The sequence below is a fragment of the Pseudopodoces humilis genome, chromosome 17 (assembly GCF_049639895.1).
Source record: "Pseudopodoces humilis isolate 2021_Gansu_Grassland_sample_001 chromosome 17, ASM4963989v1, whole genome shotgun sequence".
NCBI classification, from domain to species: domain Eukaryota; kingdom Metazoa; phylum Chordata; class Aves; order Passeriformes; family Paridae; genus Pseudopodoces; species Pseudopodoces humilis.
This window is the reverse complement of record NC_142216.1, coordinates 6331553-6349658: the sequence shown is the minus strand read 5'-3', so window position 1 is coordinate 6349658 and position 18106 is coordinate 6331553. Positions and strand designations below refer to the sequence as shown.

The following is an 18106-nucleotide window of genomic DNA, read 5'->3' as shown; positions in this document are numbered from 1 at the left end:
TCCTGCTCCCTTCCTCTGCTCCTTGCCAGCTGAAAACCAGAGGATGGGCTGAGCCACAGCCTGAGAGTTTTTTGTCTCAAAATACTGTAAGCAGACTCAGCCTGAGCACTGTCTACAATAAAATCAAAGCTAGGTCTTCATCCCAGGCATGTCTACCAAAACACCTCTCTCAGCCTCCCCTCAGAGCCCAGACCTGGTCCTCTTCTCCCAGGATGCTGATGACCAACCAGGTCACCCCATCACTTCCTCCATGACCTCTCCTTGCCAGGAGCAGCCGTGCAGAACAGCCATGCTGGTGCCCAAGGACACTCATGTGCCTTACTGTCCCCAAGGAGTCTTACCTGGGACCCCCATTCACACAGCCCTGTGCCCTCATTTAAGCCCAACTCTGGACTTACCCCTGCCCCTGCTTGAACTCTGCTGCTCAGCCCCTGTGAGCTACACCCCAGAAATGCCCAAATACCAGGGAAGTGCAAGCAGCCTCAGGATTTTGCTTCGGGGAGTTACAGCTGGACATGCTGCTGCAAGCATCCCATGGAGCTGGGTCTGTGCTCCTCTGCCTTGGTGCTGCAGTCCATTCAGGGACCTGTTCACCTCCCTCTGTGTTCCTCATGGGGAGCTGGGGTCAGTCATAGATTTAGGTGCACACACCCCTAAACCCCATTCCAGCCTTGTTACTGCTCCTCTCTGCCTGAATTTCCTCCAAAACCAGCTCCACAGACTGAGATGTGGTTCTTGGTGTGAGGGACAGAGCTCCCTTCCACCTGCCCAGGGGGCTTGGAAAATTAAATTCCCTCAATAATGCCTCTGAGCCATTAGCATTGTAGGCTGTGTGTATGATTTGGAAGGCGTTGTGGGAAAAATATTTCTGCATAGATTGTGCATTGTGCAGCCCGGAGCAGTGGTCAGAGCGGGGAGGGCCAGGGTGCTCCCACAAGGGATTTAAGGGGAGAGCGTTAGGGGGGCATGCCTGGTGCTCGTTGTCCCCACCAGCTTGCCGCTGGAGCAAAGGATGGCTGGGGTGAGTGATTTGCTTGCAGGAGAAGGGAAAATCCCCGGGGCGAGGTGCCCTGGGCGGGACTGGGGCTGTGCAGAGGGTAGGCGCTGCTGGGGGGGCGGGAGGGCAGCGGCTCCTCACCCCCCAGGCACAGCATTTATCCTGGAGATTCCACCAGGAACACCTCATCCTGCGGGTCTGGGTGCCAGGCAGGGTTGTCCCTGTCCCCCTCCAGTTCCACGCCACATCAGGGATGACGTGTCCCCTGTGCCACAGGGATGTGCCACTGGACAGGGTTTCCAGCCAGCTCCTGTACGTGTAAATAGCAGATTATGGCATTTGGAGTGTGTGGCACAGCTTTTGCTTTGCTGTGGGGTAACCTGGAGGTCTGACAACACCATGGGATGTGAAGGTAGGTTCTGCAGTCCTGGAGCTCCTGGGAAAGGATGTGCAGGCTGGGGGAAAACACAAACCCCAGGCATGTCATACCAAGCACACCTTCCCCCAAGCACAGATGTCACACAATTTGGGGTTTCTGCCAGGCTGACATCCCCACTGGTGTTCCCAGCAAGCCAAAGCATTACTGCACAGGGTGATGGGCCAGGGGATCCAGCCTCCACCTGAGCTGTGCCATTGACCCACAGTTACAGGTGCTGTGCGAGCATCTCCAGCTGAGCAGGTGAGTCCTTCAAGTGCACTTCAAGGCAATTTCCAGAAGCAGAGCATCTCCCATCCTTCCTTCTCTGGCATGGGTTCTGCATTTCAAATCATTTCAGTGTCAAAGGTGGGATAATCCTGGCTGTGTGTTGCTGCTGGCGAGGCTGCTGGAGCAACAGGACTTTCTGAGCTGGCAGGGGGACAAACACATGTCCTTGTCCCCTCTCACAAATTGGACAGAACCAAACAAACCCCAGTCATGCACAGCTCCACTTGTCACGGGGGATGAGAGAGCAGCACAGCTTCTTGAGCCCCATCTTGCTCCAAAATGGGCTGGTTTTGTGGCAGAGACAGAAAACAGGCAGCACCCAGCAAGTCCATGAGCGCTGTGTGAATGGTGGGAGCTGCAAGCAAACCACTGAGGCTGGGTTTGTGTCACATCCCCAGGGTGGTCAGTGCCTGTGGGGCAGCAGTGTCCTCATGCCTGCTGCTCTCCTCTCCTGCAGATGCCGTGCTGGGGCCGCCTACGCTCCGTCCTGAAGCTGCTTTCCCGCAGGAAACAAGTCCCGGCCAGCTCAGAGGGCTCCAGCCTCCGCCGCTGCCTCTCCACCGTGGATCTGGTTGCCTTGGGAGTGGGCAGCACGCTGGGGGCCGGTGTCTACATCCTGGCAGGGGAGGTGGCCAAGACCAGCTCTGGCCCGAGCATCGTCCTTTCTTTCCTGATTGCAGCTGTGGTGTCTGCCCTGGCAGGGCTGTGCTACGCCGAGTTTGGGGCCCGTGTGCCCCTGGCCGGCTCTGCCTACCTCTACAGCTACGTGACAGTGGGCGAGCTCTGGGCCTTCCTCGCTGGGTGGAACCTGCTGCTGTCCTACGTCATCGGTACAAGGCCCTCGTGATCCCTCCCACCACTGTGTTGGTGGCTCTGCTGGGTGTCCTTTGAGACCTCCCAGGACCACCAGAACACCAGAACACAGCCATCACCTCTCCCCAGGTACAGCCAGCGTTGCCCGGGCCTGGAGCGCTACCTTTGACCAGCTCCTTGGCGAGAAGATGGGGAGGTTTTTGGGTGCTCACGCAGCCATGAGCTCTGTGGGGCTGGCAGAGCACCCAGATGCCTTTGCTGCAGGCCTGGTGGTCCTGCTGGCAGGTAGGATGCCTCCCCCTGTGCCACTCTCCATCAGGGTGATGATGAGCTCCTCACCCCACCATGGGCTCTTCAGAATGCGGCCGATCCCTCTGAGGCTTTGCCACTTCCCTGAGCAAAGAATAGGGAATTGGGGAAATCTGCAAGTTGTGCTGAATTTACCACTGCCCCCCTTTTCCACCCTCCCTGGTAATGTCTACCCTAGTGTCATCTAGGGGGCTCATCCAGTTTTGATTTTTTATTCTCCAGGGCTTCTTTCCTTTGGAGTGAAGGAGTCCACCATGGTCAACAAAGCCTTCACAGCTCTCAATGTGCTCGTCCTGCTCTTTGTCACAGTGAGTGGCTTCATCAAAGGTGACATGAGCAACTGGAGGCTCAGGGAGGACGACCTGCCACAGGCAGCTGCCCACGAGGCTGGGTATGAGGGGCTTCACTCTCCCCGTGCTGCCTTCAGAGTTGGGTGGGTGTCAACACCCCAATGCTTTATGCCAGGAGATACCACTTTCTCTGTTTCTGAATGTTGGAAATGTGTCAAAGAGACAAAGTCCTGCTGGGTTGAGTGGGTTGGATAGACTGTTCAACTTGACCCCATCCTGGAGTCCCATTGCACTGACCCCCATGCACTGCCTGACTCTTCTTCCTCCTCCCAGGAACCAGTCCATGGTGGACAACATGACCAGTGCCTTTGGGGTGGGAGGCTTCATGCCCTATGGTTTCACTGGGACCTTGGCTGCAGCCTCTACCTGTTTCTATGCCTTTGTTGGATTTGACTGCATTGCTACCACAGGTAAATGAGGTGGAGGTGCTGCTGCTGGGACCCTCTGTGCAGGCTGGGGGGCTGTGGCAGTGAGTGGCCCAACAGCTCTGGGAACTGGTGTAAGGCTGGGAAATGGGCACATTCCCAGCTCTGTGCTGCAGCCACCCCCTCCTGCCTTTTCTAAGTGTCCATGTGGAATGTCTGGGCTAATCCTGAAGCAGAGACATTCTCTATCCCAATATCCCTGGGATAGATGTTCACTAGATGTTCACTAGAACATCTAGTGGTCATTGCCAGAAGGTCTGTGTCCTCTCTTGGGGGGATATAGGATCTGCTCTCCAGCCTGAGCTGGGCTCTTAGCATGCCATGCACATTAAAGGAGCATCTGTTCCTACAGCTGAGCTTGTCCTCCCCAGGGGAAGAAGTGAGGGACCCACAGAGATCCATCCCCATGGGCATCATTCTGTCCCTCCTCATCTGCTTCCTGGCCTACTTTGGGGTGTCTGCTGCCCTCACCCTGATGATGCCCTACTACCTCCTGGACACCATGAGCCCACTGCCAGTGGCTTTTGAGCACATTGGCTGGAGCGCTGCAAAGTATGCCGTGGCTGTGGGGTCACTGTGTGCCCTGACCACCAGGTGAGGAGAGTCCTCTGATGGTGGTTCTGTGGTTCAGAGCAAGGTACTGGAGCTGTAACACATCCAAGGAGATATCCCTATCCCCTTCCTCCCGAATTCCTCCTTGCCTTTCCTGCTTGGCCAAAACCCCTTCCACACAAACCCTGGTGTTCCCACCCTGGCTCTTCCTGATTGAGAGCAGCCAAACCTGTTGGCATGCCACTGGAGGAAGTGGTCAGGTGGCACCATGTCCACAAGAGTGGGCTGAGATGTTCTGGCATGCACAGGTGACTGCAGACCCCTGTGTTCCCTGACACTGTCCCTCATCTGGTGGTGAGGAAGGTGATGATCTTGCTAGATGGTCTTGAGAAGGTTATAGGCCATACAGATGAATGGGATCTCCCTTGGAGGGGCAGAAGGCAGGATAGCACCTCCTGGAATCCTCCCCGCCTCTCCCCCATCTCCTCCCCTCTCTCATGCAGCCTCCTGGGCTCCATGCTCCCCATGCCACGGATCCTGTATGCAATGGCTCGAGATGGGCTCCTCTTCAAACCTCTGGCCAAAGTTAGTCGCCGTCAGTGCCCGGTGGTGGCAACTCTGGTGTCTGGGGGAGTGGCAGGTGGGTGAGGTAAGGGTGCCTGGGTTACCCTTACCTGTGAGCAGGGCTTGCTGGGTGTCCTCTTTCCCCTCTAGCTTGACTGCAGCTGTTTGAGCAATGTCTCTTCACCCAGACACAGATCTCCTCACGGTGGGTGAGGACACCTCGATGGTGTCCCAGACACTGGTTCAGCCTCTGCCAGGCAGGAGGTGACAGGATGTACTAGTGACCAAAGTGTCATCAGTTCATCGAGGTTCTGTTGCAGAGGGTATCAGGGGGATATGGGAGGTCAGGAGAGTATGACTGAGGTGGGCACAGCAGCACTGCCAGCTCTGCTCAGAGGCTGAAAGGGCTTCTCTTCCCCACAGCTCTCCTGGCCCTTCTCTTCGACCTGAAGGCCCTGGTAGACACCATGTCCATTGGCACACTGCTGGCCTACTCCATAGTGGCTGGCTGTGTGCTGCTGCTCAGGTGACACTGTGGGGGACAGGGGACAGGGCTTCTGGTGTGGGCCATGCCTGGGACAGGCTCTGGCCTGGGTGCACTGCAGGTGCAGGTTTATGTGCATTGACCTCCAATGTCTGCTCCTCAGGTATCGGCCTGAGCCCAGCGCTCGGGACACTCCTGCGGGGAAGGTCCCAGCTGTGCAGCTCTGGTGGGACCACCTGGTCCAGCCGCCCCCCCATGCCACCCCTCGCTCCTCTGCTGTGGTGGTCTGGGCTCTGACAGCTGTAGGTATGTCTGGGAATGATGGATGGGCTCTACAGGAGCTGGCATTGGGGAGCCATGGGGGACATCCCTGCTGTAGCAAGGGCTGGTGGTTCCTGCCCATTGAAAACCGCCCAGCAGCTGCCTGGCTCCTTCCTGCCCTCACCCCACTGCCACACAGCTGGCTGCCCCAAGGGGACCTCAGGAAATCTCCTGCTCCCTCTGCTTCCCAGACTGGAGAGAAAAGCTAAACCCACCATGAGAAGCCACCCAGGCGTGTCCCCCGGTTGTCATTTGTCACCATGGCAGCCTGGGAGAGGGATGGGCCCTGCCCAGGGAAGCTGCCCTGACACCGTGGTCCCTCTGCAGCCACCCTGGCCTGTGCCCTGAGCTGGGTGAGTGCTGCTGGACTGCCCTGCCTGTGGACTGGTGGTGCCTGGTGCATCACAGCTCTGGCCCTGCCTCTTCTGGGGATCCTGGCAGCAGCTCTTCTCATCTGGAGGCAGCCTCAGAGCCGGGACAGAGCATCCTTCATGGTGAGCACCCAGCCCAACCCTTGGGATGTACCCAGGAAGAACGACCTGGAGCACAGAGAGCAGGCAAGTGCTGCAGCCCTGTGGGGAAAGGATGCCATTGGTGTTCCCTCAGCTTTAGGTCAGGCACATCTTTGCTGCATCCACGTTAATAAGGTACTGCTGGAGACGGCATGTAGCTTGTGGGGTTTTCTATAGGGGCCATGAGGGTTCTTCACCCCATGACCTGTGGGCTGAAGGGGCATCTCCCAACTGAGCCCTGTGCCTGCTGGGGAATCAGCTACTTTTCAGTAAAGAGATACCTGGCCTTAACACCTTGGCTTAGTTTTATGAATGCTTTGCTGGCTCCCACCTCAAATTCTGCTGTACCTCCTGCCCCAGTGCAGGACCTGTCAACCAAAACACCATCCACAAACACCCCTTTCCAGCACAGGCTGCAGTTCCAGCTTGGATCTTTGAACCTCACAGCCAGGCCGGGCTTCCTCTTGCCTGTGGACAACTAGCCAAAGCAGCAAAGAGCTGTATTTAACTGTGGAATTTACCCTTGTGCTCCCTGCAGGTTCCCTGCCTGCCCTTCCTGCCTCTCCTCAGCATCTCCATCAACACTGTGCTGATGGCCCAGCTCAGCACGGCCGCCTGGCTGCGGTACCTGCTCTGGATGGCTGTGGGTAAGCACAGCCACTCACCAGGTCCCCGAGCTGGCACCAGCCCCTCTGGGTGGGGCTCTGGTGGTTTGAGAACCCGTGGCACTCATGCTGCTCTGAGTGGTGGTGGGGAGGGAGGAGATGCTGACCTTTGATGTCCAGCAGTGGTGGGAGCACCGTGTCCTCTGATAGGTGGCCTAAAGGAAGGGGTGAGCACTTAGTGGCTGGGAGGAGAAGGAAGAGAAACAGTCCATACACACCCTGTTCTGCCCTTTTCCAGGTTTCCTCATTTACTTTGGCTATGGGATCTGGCACAGCACCGAGAGCCACTGGCCTGAAGGGACAGAGCCCCAGGAGCTGCCAGGAAGCAGAGCCAGGGAGGTGGCCCTGGAGCCCTGTGGGACTGCCCTGTGCCCATCTGCTCCAGGGCAATAAAAGGGGATGGCTAGTTCCTGAGTGCCTGGCTTCCTCCATCCTGTGCCCAGGGGGCAAGGAAGCCCCTTGGGCTGTGGGTCCTGTCCCACAGAGGAGGCGAGCCCTGCCAGAGCTGCAGGAGCAGCTTCCCCGAGTCTCATGAACCTTCCTGAGCAACCCAAATCCTCACAGCAAGCCCCTGCAGAAGGAATTCTGTTTGGAGAGGATAAAGCACACAAGTGATTTTGCTGCTGTTGCTGGGCTGTAGTTTTGTGTTTGTTTTTTTTTTTTTCATTTGAAACCTTTCCCTGCAGCTCCCCACAGGCCCCCTTGCCCACCCTGTTCCTTCAGCTGCTCACAATGGGGTGGAGGCTTCTTGTGCTGTCCTGACCCTCCATTTTGCCTGGGCACCCAGCCTGAGCTGACCTGTCATTCCCCCCATGACCATCAAGGTACTGCCTGGTCCAAGCTTTTCCCTCTTCTTAGTGTGCAAGTTCTTTTCTGCACTCATTTATTCCTCCTCCTCAGTTCCCAGTGTCCCCTTTCCCAGAGTCGGGCACATTCTTCCAAGTCCCACGCAGGATCTGCCTTTGGGGCACTGGGACATGGTATCAGGTGTCCAGAGCAGGATCCCAGACCCCAGCAGCCTCATATCCCTTTGTCCAGAAATCCTGATCCCTTGATCCATAACCAGGCAGGATTTTTGGGCATCCCCTGCTTTGGTGCTACAGCACCAGGGGGAGGCACAGATGATGTGTGGAGCAGAGGGTGCCCTGGTGGGACATGGTTCTGACACAGCAGGCTCCCCATTTCCCCCTCTGGCCACCCCATGGAGGTGTGTGGGTAAGAGCTGGACCCCACATCCATCCTGGCTGCCTGTTCAGCTGCTCTATTCCTGATAAGGGTCAGCACAAAGGACGGAAGTGGCTGTTGCAGTGGCCCTGATGCTGGGAGGGTCCGAGTCTGCCCTGAGCTGGGAGCCCATTGAAATGAAGGAAAAGAGGAAAGGAGCAGGAAAATGGGGATTGGCCTTAAGGGCCTCATCTGGAGCTTCAGACTCAAAAGAGTCTTTGTGGTGCCAGCTCCCACCCTTCCCCTTCTTCCCACTGTACGGGGTGTGGAGCACACAGCCCCACTCTGGGATGCTCCTGCAGCAGTCCCCCAAACCTCTGCCATGGGATTCCTGAGGCTGCTGCTTCTTACAGATTTGTAATTGTTATAGCCAGCACACACACACACACACACACACTCACACACACACACACACTCACACACACAGACACTCACACACACTCACACATTCACACACACAGACACACACACACACACACACACACACACACACTCACACACACAGACACTCACACACACTCACACATTCACACACACAGACACACACACACACACACAGAGACACTCACACTCACACACACAGACACACACACACACTCACACATTCACACACACAGACACACACACACACACACACACACACACACACTCACACACACAGACACACACACACACTCACACATTCACACACACAGACACACACACACACACACACACAGAGACACTCACACTCACACACACACACACACACACACACACACACACACACACACACACACACAGAGACACTCACACACACACACACACACACACACAGAGACACTCACACACACACACACACACACACACACACACTCACACACACACACACACACAGAGACACTCACACACACACACACACACACACACACACACACATTCACACACACAGACACACACACACACACACACACACTCACACATACACACACACACACACACAGACACACACACACACTCACACACACACACACTCACACAGACACACACACATTCACACACACACACACACACAGACACACACACACACACACTCACACACACACACACACTCACACACACACACACACTCACACACACACACACAGACAGACACACACACACACACACACACACACACACTCACACATACACACACACACAGACACACACACACACACACACACACAGCCACTCAAACACACACACAGCCCTGGCTAAACAGCCCTGGGAGGGGGACAGGCCTGTGACAGCCCCAGAGCAGTGACTCCCACCACACTCAGGGGAAAGTGCTTGTGTGCATCCGGCCCTGACCCACAGCCATGCTGGCAGCACCTTCCCTGCTGGGGATGCATCAGCTCAAGCAGAGGGATGTGACGTGCCAAAGCCTGATACTCCTGGGAGGATGCTTTGCTCCCTGAATGTGCAGCTCCAGCCTCTGTCCAGCTTTTGGGGGAGCAGATGGGACTGGTGGTGCTGCTGATGGTCAGCAGGGACAAGTAGGGCTTGGGGTCTTCATGGCAGTGAGCTGGGACACACCTGAGCTGCAGGGGCAATACCTGGGAGACGTTTGCTGAAGGTAGAGGTGATGGGAATAGGAGGGCATGGGTGGGAGCCCTGCCTGCTGAGGTTAACACCATGTCCTCAGTGCCCTCCTCATCCTCCTGATGCTTGTTCCCATCCTGTCCTAGTGGCCTCATCGTCCTCGTGCCCTGGGGCAGCCCTGCTGCTGTCTATACTCAGAGCCAAGTGCTGGGTCGGGTCCGGCCCAGTGCAAGTCTGCGTGTCCTGGCTGACCCCTTTCACCCCCAGACAGCCCTCACCAGAGGAAGGGCTGCAGGGACTGCGTGGGTGGGGGGCCAGAGTCCCTCTGCAGCCCCACACGGGCTGGGGAAATGCAGGCGTGAGTGTCCCGTGAATCGCTCCATCACTCCGGTCCGTGAGGCTCGGCCAGCCCGGAGCCCTGCCCCGACTGGGGGGCACTCGTGGGAGCAGCCCCGGGCTCGCAGGGCTGCGGGGGAGCCCCGGCAGTCCCCGGCAGAGCGCGGTGTCCTCGGTGCTACGTGGCGATGAGGGGCACCTCGCCGGCAGCCATGGGGAAGGGGCTGCCGTCCCCCGCGTTGAGCACACGGTACAGCAGCTCCTCCTTCTCCCGGCGAGCCTGCTCCAGCAGCTGCGCCTCCTTCTCCAGCGCCCCTCGGGCGGCCTGCAGCTCCTCGGACAGCTGCCTGCGGGCAGAGGGCACGGGCTGCCGGAGCCGCCGGGCACAGCACCCGCCGGCACCGCTGTGTTCCTGCACTGCCACCCGTCCCCCATCAGAGTGCCACCTCTGCGCCTGGGACCGGCACTTACCTCGCCATGACCAAGTGGTTCTGGGTGCGAACTTGCAGGTCCTCGTTCTCCTGCTGGAGAGTTTTCACCTTCTCCTCGAGCAGAAGGTTCCTCTCCTCCTGAAAGGAGGCATGAGGGTGAGGAGAGAGCTGGGAAGCACTTCTGAGCCCCCTGCCACCCCATTTTGGTTGAAATGCTGGTCTGGTGGCATTGCTCCCACATCCCCTCTCCATGCCAAGAGAGGAAACGGGCTCTATCCACCTTTCCTCCAGCTGTGGTTTCTGGGCAGAATTTAGGTGGGTAGAGTAGCTGAAAAGAGGAAAGCCCACCTGTGACCCCCCCCCTTTCAACCCACCACGTTCTTCAGGTGCAGCAGCTTCTTGTCCAGGCCGTGGATGTGCTCGTTCTTCATCTCGATGACGAAGTGCAGGCTCTCCAGCTCCTGCTCCCAGAAGGGGCTGGGGCTCCCGTGCTCCTGCAGGGCCATCACTTGTGTCCAAGGGACCTCAGTGCCTCCCTGGCACAGGCTTTGCTCCCCCCCTTCAGCTGTCCTGTGCTCCCCCCTGGTTCCAGCCCAACCCTGCCAGGGCCCTTCAGAGAGGCCCCTTGGCTTGGGTGAGCAGCCCATAGCAGGTCCCCTCCCTGACACCCCTCCCTGCACCTGGATGTGCTTCTTGTAGTCTGTTCTCAAGAGTGACTCCTCCACCCGCTTCATCCTCTCCTGGAAGGATTGCAGCTGGGAATTCAGTACCTGAATTGTCTCCTAAGAGAACCAGGGAAAAAGCAGAATGTGGTATCTGGGATTTCTTTTGGAGCCTGGGGACTGCTGGGTTGTGGTACCAAAATAACACCAGGGCTGGAGAGCTGATGTGGTCCCTGAGCACACCAGGGACTGAGGTGACCACTGAAGAACATGGGGCACCATGGCAGAGCCAGCAGATGGTACTCAAGCCCTCCACAAGCCCCCACCCACCCAGGGATTTTCTGATGGTACCTGTAAGGCTGCCTCAGACCTGTGGTGGGACTCTGTCAGCAGCAGCTTCTCCTGCTCATATGCTCTCTGGAGCTCTGTGGGGAACAGGAGATGAGTGTCACCAGTGTGGGGACATTGGGGCAGCAGGCCCCACCTGAACCCCACAGTTCTGGAGAGCAGGGAGCAGCGTCCCCATGTCCCCCCAGGCAGCCAAAGGGACACTGGCAGTCGCGGGGAGAGGGGAGGGGAGCTGCAGGGAGCCCTACTGCCCTGGCACACACCTTGCAGGGTTTCCATGTGCTCTCTTCTCAGGGCATCAAGCTGTTCCTTCAGCTCCAGCTCTTTTCCCTTTTCCACCTGGGAAGCAGTCAGATGAGAAATCCCAGTGTAATGGATGCAGAGCTTCACTACTTTGGACTTCCTCACCCTTTCTTAGACCCATCTTTTCCCCAAAAGTGGCTGAGCCCAGCCCAGCATGTGCCAGGGAAGACCTGGCTGGTGACACACTCCAGGCCCAGCTGCTGCCTCCAGCAGCACCAGCCCTTCCAGCTGACCTGGATCTCAATGTCCTGGGAGATGCTGGAAGTGCCTGCCCGGCCAGCATCCCGCAGCCGCTCCTTCCCCTCCTCCTCCTGGCCTTGGAGGAATCTCGCGCTGTCCGTCCACTCCTCCGGCCGCGCTGCCTTCTCCCCATCCTCAGGAAGCAGGGAGGCATTGGCTGCAAAACAAACGAGGCTGGAGCAGCACTGGCTGCCTCCCACTGTCTGGGCTGCCTGCACATCCTGGGCAGCTGAACCTGCCAGTGCCATGGGCTGGCTTCAGCACTGCCCTGTTCCCACTGGAGAAACACCTCCCTCTGTCTCACTAGTCCAAATTAGCAGTGATTGGGATGGTGCTGGCAGGCTCAGAGAGGACACAGAGCTTGTCAGGTCTGTTCTGGGGATGACCTGTCTGACTGAGAGGAGGGGATGCCATTGTCTCTGGGATGCCCTGTTTGCTCCCCTGCACCAGCATGCAGCTACATCATCCCCATCCTCCCTGGTGCCATGATGGGGCCTGTCCACTGCTTCCTTAATATCACTCTGAGAAAGCAAAGCAGGGGGAAACCACAATTTTTTCTCACCATTCTCTGTCTTCAAGGCCGTGAGCTCCTGGGAAGCCGGTCCCCTCTGCTGCTGGGCTTTTAGCTGTCTCTGGCAGAGAGAGAGGGGGCTGGAGCAGAGGGGAACAGAGAGGGGCAGGTGGCTGCAGGCAGAGAACACCCTGTACTGAGCCTGCATCAGCTCTGCTCAAACACAGAGCTCAGGGAGCAGCGGTCCCTCCCCAGCCCCCTGCCCTCTCCCATTCCTGAGCACCCATGGGTGTGCATGTACTGCCCATCAGGCAGCCTCAAGCTCATGCCCATTCCTTGTATCCCAGACAGTTCACCATGTGGCATTCAGCTGGAAAACCTGGGGGATGCTCACAACATCCCACCGACATGGTGAAAAATGGGCTCCAGCAGCAAAACATTTGGTGGAGGAGAGCAGGCAGCACTTGGCAGGGCTCCAGCTTTGGCACTCCCTTGCCACCCTCCTCCTGTCCTGGGATGCTCAGGTCAGTCTAGTTGCAGCCCCCCAAACACACACCTCTGCCAGGGCCTTACACAGATGGGCTTTGACACAGCTGGAGCAGGCGTGAGAAATGAAAAATAACCATAAATCAGAGGCGATACAGCCCCTGTGCAGGGCTGGCAGCAGGCGAGAGCAGGCGGTGGCCAAGCAATGACCTCAGGAGCGCAGGAATGTGCTGCACAGCCCCGCACTCCCGCACGCTCCCACTGCTGCCACGGGGCTGAGATAACCCAGAGCCGGGAGCTGCCTCCAGCAACACAGCTCCGTGGGATGCCTTCCAGCCCTGCATGGGTTTAATTTAGTCACTTGGAGGGGAGAAGAAAAAAAAAAAAAAAGGAGTGGATATATTTTTATCAGTTGCTGAAAGATAGAAGCAAAACTCACAGGCTCTCAGCTCAGCCTCGCTGGCGCAGGGCAAATCTGATCCCTGATGCTCAGCACTGAGCTGTGCTTCTCTGGGTAGGGCACAGATGTGCCAGGGGCGAGAAAATTCACCTGAGGACACATTGCTGCTCTCCAGGCCCCTAAAAATACCAGTCCCTGAGGAAAGCAGCCCTGCTGCCTGCAGGGAGCCGGGACCTGCTGAGCGGCTGCTCCCCAGCTCGGCCCCGCGCACAGCGGCGCGGCCAAATACAGCCCGGATTAGGGAGCCTGGCTTGGGAAAAAAGCAAGGGAAAGCAAACAGACACCCCTGTCTCCGCCTCCCCTGCAGCCCCCCTTCTGGAGCTGGAGGGAGGCGCAGTTCCAGAGAGCAGGAGAGCTCCAAGCCTCTGGGAAGCCACGGCTTTATCTTCCCTTCTATGGCATGAGCAGCCACGGCGTTGAACGTGGCCCAGGCGAGGGGGCGAGGAGGCACCCGGCAGTCAGAGTACACAGGGCTTGTTCTCCTTGCCCATACAGCTCACCCTGAAAGCGTGGGGTGCCCTGGGATGCTCCTGAATCCTGGCACACCTGACTGCAAAGGGTCCCCAGGAATCCTCGCCTGTCCCCTGACACACGTCATGCCAGTGTGCATCTCCCTGGTATTTAACGTACCTATGTCCTGTGATGGGTTTTGAAGTCGGGGTACAGGGATCAAGGGGAAAGATGAATGAGACAGTCGAGGCTCTGCAGTCCTGAGAGCATCATAGGAGTCCCAAAAGGTCCCCTCCCCTAGCCCCTCACCCCATATCCCTGCTTTTCAGCAAGAAAAGGCCATGCAGGAGGATTGTCCTGACACAGCGGGTGACACAGACTTCAAGAGTTTTGGATGACCTCAGCAGAGCCAAGAGCTGGATGCTGTTACCACCTCCAGGAGGGACCCCAAACCACCTCTGCTGCATTTGTCCTGCTCACTGGCAAAAGTGATGCCTAAGGACAGAGAGCCCAGGGCTGGTCACCTCCACAGCACAGGCAATGTCCGCAGCACAGACCTGGGGAATCTTCACCTCCACACCCCAAATCCAGCAGGATGGGACCTCAGAGCCTCTCAGCCTCTAAAGGAAGATGGTTTGATACACCTGTACTGAACTCAGAAATAGTTGAAGCGAGTAACAGGCTCACCAGCATCAACAGACAAATCTAAATACTTGCCCTGAGGCTATGAGTGAGGCACCTTCCCACCTCTAGGAGCAATTAAAACAGCATCTAGAGCTAATTTTAGTCATAAGCACTCAATTGGCCTTTGGGATAAAAGCTCCACCTCTGGTGTGAACAGCAAAATTTGGCTGAAAGCTCTGAAATATGGAGGGACTTTCCACTGTCACTTCCAGAGAAGCTTTGTGGCACCCAAACCTCTGGTATCGCCTAGTGCATTTTGGAGAGCTGGAAAATCATCCTGGAATCCACCTCGTGTGGAAGGAGCAGGTTGGGAATTACTCCAGCTGGAACAGCTTTGGCCAGGGGAAGAAGCAGCCTGATACATCCTGCAGGTGGGGGCCATCCACAGCTCATCCTGTAAGGTCTTGGAAACCTCTGCCAAAAATACTTTCCAGCTATGAAAAAACCAAAAGTATCTACATTCTTAGAACTAAATATTTCTAATAGTCTGGAGCAGAACTGTTTATGGGTGGATTAAAAGGGATTTCCAACCGGACCTGAGTCATCTCCAAGGTTCTGGGGCAGGGAGCACCAGTGCAGAGCAGCTGGCACAGTGTGGGCAGCCGAGGTGGCTGCAGCCTCTGCTTCAGCCCTTAGCGTGAGGTGGGGTTTTGGACTGTATTTTTCTTCCTCTTTTCCTGTTTTACAAGTACATTAAGCAATTCAACCATGCAACCTAGCAAAGGAAATCACAAAGAGCCAGGAAATGAGTATTTAAATCCTGACTCTGCTTCTGGGGAGGAGGTTTTGCTTTGTGGCTGTGGAGAAGGGGGCCAGGATTTGGTCCATGACTGTAACACCTCCCAGGAACTACAGCAGATGCTCAGTGCTGCCAGAGCAATGCTGGCACAGGTCCGTGGGACCTGTCTTTAACCCTGCTGCTGTCTTTCCTCCAGTGACGGTGATGGTTGTGTTAGGAGGTGATTATCACCTCTCCTACAGTCAGATCTGTGCTGCAGACTGTAGGCAAACACTTCACACTGTTGACAGCCCCGAGTTTTGCATTCTGATCCTTCCCTGACTCCTGGTGCCACGTCCAGTTCCTAGCACTTCAAAATAAATTCACCCCAGCCCTGGAAGACGGCCAAGCCTCAGCCCTGACCTTTTGGGAAGGCAACTTGGCCTCTCTGATGCTCGGAGTGCGACCAAAGCGTGAGCGGTGACCGTGAGTGGCCAAGCACGGGTGGATGGAGCTGAAGGGGAAGGAAACCCCAGGGACAGCGCCCACAGCTCAGGGCTGGGCTCTCTCTGTGCCTCCCTTATCACCCTGCTGCCCGCAGACTGGTGCTAGGGAAGGATGAGGCTGCCAAGGCGCCTCCCCAGGGCACGCAGTGGCTCCTGGTATGTCATCCACCCACCAGACCCAGCCCAGCACCAGCTCCTCAAGGTCACCTCAAACCTGGCACTGGCCTCTAAAGCCTCTGCAGCCCCCAGCCCCATTAGAGTCCCCAACCCCATGACCTGCTTCTGGCTTCTGGCTGGGCTTGCCTCTGGGATTTGAAGTCTCCCCTAACGCCAAGCAAGCTCAATGGACCAACTCTGTAAGTCCACCCATCAGCAGTGGGAGGTGAAGGCCTCCCATCCTGCCTTTTGGCACTCTGGACATGAGAACATGGGCAAGAGTGGCTCCATGCCTGCCCTTATGCCTTTTAGCCATAACAGGGTTTTTAGGTGCTGCTTTCAGAATGACTTTCAGTCACAGCAGCAGGGCTGTTCTGTGGGTAATGACTGCTGGTGAGCAGTGACACGGGGCTGAGCAGAGGAGCTCGAGAGCGGGCAAGTGCAGGAAGGGAGGCGTCTGCTGGCAAACGACAAATTTCCGTGTTTCGGTAAATGTGGGGCTCTGAACACCTGGGGCCTTGGGGCTGTTGTTTCTCCCTGTCCTATGCCCACTCTTGAGAGCTCTCAGAGCCACAAACCAGCCCAGAAATATCTGATCTTATGACATAGCAAAGAGTGGCATTTTTTCCATGATGTGGAGAAGCAACCAAGCCTGCAAGTGCTGTGAATAAAGGCATTTGGCTGTGGGGCTCCATGCCTGCACCCCCTGCACATCCAGCAGTGGGTCCTGTGGCCCCAGGTGGCTGGACTCTCACAGCTGGATCTGCAAAGGGCCACCCTTGCTGGGGGTACAGCAGCACCACAGGACCTTTCTGCCTTCCCTCCTTCCCCTGCCACCCTCCAGCAATCACAACAGCCAACACCAGTAAGCACAGCACATCCAACAGCAAAAACATCTCCTGAGGTCAGTGCGGCACTGCGGCAGCATGAGCACACCAAATAATAACAACAATAATGATAATAACAATCAGAAGATAATTTCAGACCTTGCCAAAGAGCTCTTCAGTACAGAGTGATGTGCTGAGATGTGAGGGGACTTGGAGTGTTCCCCTACAGCAGTGCTCCCCTACAGGAGTGATGCCTTCAGCACAAGGGGATGAGGGAGGATGCTGTGGGAGGCTGGCAAAGGTCTAGCTGGGGGAACCCATCCCTGTCTTCTGTGGGACCAGCATTTCCAACAGGCATCACCATCCCAGATGCAGCAGCCCCTTAATTATAGAATTCCCGTGATGTCGGGGTGAGCCTGGAGGGGTGCAGGAGAGTGCAGGAGGATGCAGGAGGGCGGGTGGCTGCCAGCTTTCATTGTCCCCGCCGCCGGTGGGGTCCAAGGCAGCCGGGGACAGCCACACCGGCCGGCCCCACCGCACCCCGGGGCAGGCAGGAGCCCACGCCGGGTACCCCCAGCACCCCTCGTCCCCAGCAGTGCAAGCAGGACTCCCCGCAAACATCAGCACGGCGCGAACCCAAACTCCATCAAACCCCGACAACGTGCACCCTCTGTCCCACAAGAGCCCGACCCCACGGAGCCCCGACACCACGCCAACCCCGGCCCCGAGCGAAGCCCAGCCCAGCCCAAAAGTCCCCGCAGCCGCTACCTCGGCACCGACGGGGCAGCAGCGCAGGGCGCTGCCGGTGCAGCCCATGGAGCCCCGGCGGGACCCGCTCAGCCGCGGGGCGCGGGGCGCGGCATCCCCCGGCGAGCGGCACCGGGCACGGACGGGACGGGACGGGATGAGCCGCCCCAGCTGGCAGGCAGAAAAAAAATAATTAAAAAAAAAAAAAAAAGTAATAAAAAAGTCCGGCAGCTGCTGACAGGCAGCGCCGGGAGAGGGTGCTCTGCACCCCCGAGCCGCGGGCAGGGCCCCCGGCCGCAGCCTGCCCGCCCCCGGGGCTGGCCCTGGGCCCCCTCCACCCCAGGGTGTCCCCGCCCTGGGCCGGGGTGCTTCGGGAATGCTCTGTCCCACGGGTCCCCTGCACTGAGGATGCTCCGTTGTGGGTGTGGGGTAAGGAGAGCAGGACTTCTGCGTTGGAGGTGTCCTCTCCTGGGCGAGGAGAAAGGGGAACAGGACCCCTGCACCAGAGCTAGGGTGGGAGCAGGACCAGCTGCTCAGGGGCCTTCCACTGCTGAACCCACTCCAGCTCTCTTAGGAGTGGGGATGAGAGTGGGAAAGCAGAATCCATCAGGCTTTTGCCATCACCCCATCAAGTTTCAGCTTGTGTGGGGTATTTGTGGAAAAGTGGTGAGTTTGGGGTGCTTTTCCTGGCAGGAGCTCTGCTCTGGGGGCCCTCGTGGTGGCTGGAGAGGGCTTTCAGTGTGATCCATATTGCCT

General features: G+C 57.5%; 2 protein-coding genes across 2 annotated transcripts; one reads left to right on the top strand and one right to left on the bottom strand.

Annotated features, from left to right (window-relative positions):
* Positions 1–1007: 1007 nt before the first annotated feature.
* LOC102113313 (cationic amino acid transporter 2-like) lies at positions 1008–8644 on the top strand. Its single transcript, XM_088063548.1, has 12 exons — positions 1008–1021; positions 2161–2533; positions 2646–2801; positions 3048–3216; positions 3449–3585; positions 3972–4194; positions 4656–4792; positions 5140–5242; positions 5364–5506; positions 5849–6015; positions 6572–6680; positions 6937–8644. The coding sequence occupies exons 1-12, from the start codon at positions 1013–1015 to the stop codon at positions 7089–7091; spliced, it is 1881 nt and encodes a 626-aa protein (XP_087919674.1). The 5' UTR covers positions 1008–1012; the 3' UTR covers positions 7092–8644.
* A 337-nt stretch (positions 8645–8981) lies between these two features.
* CCDC69 (coiled-coil domain containing 69) lies at positions 8982–17582 on the bottom strand. Its single transcript, XM_005523757.3, has 9 exons — positions 17372–17582; positions 12368–12437; positions 11799–11962; positions 11526–11601; positions 11266–11339; positions 10933–11034; positions 10627–10746; positions 10293–10390; positions 8982–10168 (listed from the first exon to the last, which is right to left on the bottom strand). The coding sequence occupies exons 1-9, from the start codon at positions 17417–17419 to the stop codon at positions 10000–10002; spliced, it is 921 nt and encodes a 306-aa protein (XP_005523814.1). The 5' UTR covers positions 17420–17582; the 3' UTR covers positions 8982–9999.
* Positions 17583–18106: the final 524 nt, after the last annotated feature.

Coding starts and splice junctions, on each gene's coding strand:
- LOC102113313 (XM_088063548.1), top strand. Junction 6,016..6,571: donor GGGACAGAGCATCCTTCATG/GTGAGCACCCAG, acceptor TGCTCCCTGCAG/GTTCCCTGCCTGCCCTTCCT. Junction 6,681..6,936: donor CCTGCTCTGGATGGCTGTGG/GTAAGCACAGCC, acceptor GCCCTTTTCCAG/GTTTCCTCATTTACTTTGGC.
- CCDC69 (XM_005523757.3), bottom strand. CDS start 17,419: ATGGGCTGCACCGGCAGCGCCCTGCGCTGCTGCCCCGTCGGTGCCGAG. Junction 11,963..12,367: donor GGCCTTGAAGACAGAGAATG/GTGAGAAAAAAT, acceptor TTTGTTTTGCAG/CCAATGCCTCCCTGCTTCCT. Junction 11,602..11,798: donor CCCAGGACATTGAGATCCAG/GTCAGCTGGAAG, acceptor ACTGCTTCCCAG/GTGGAAAAGGGAAAAGAGCT.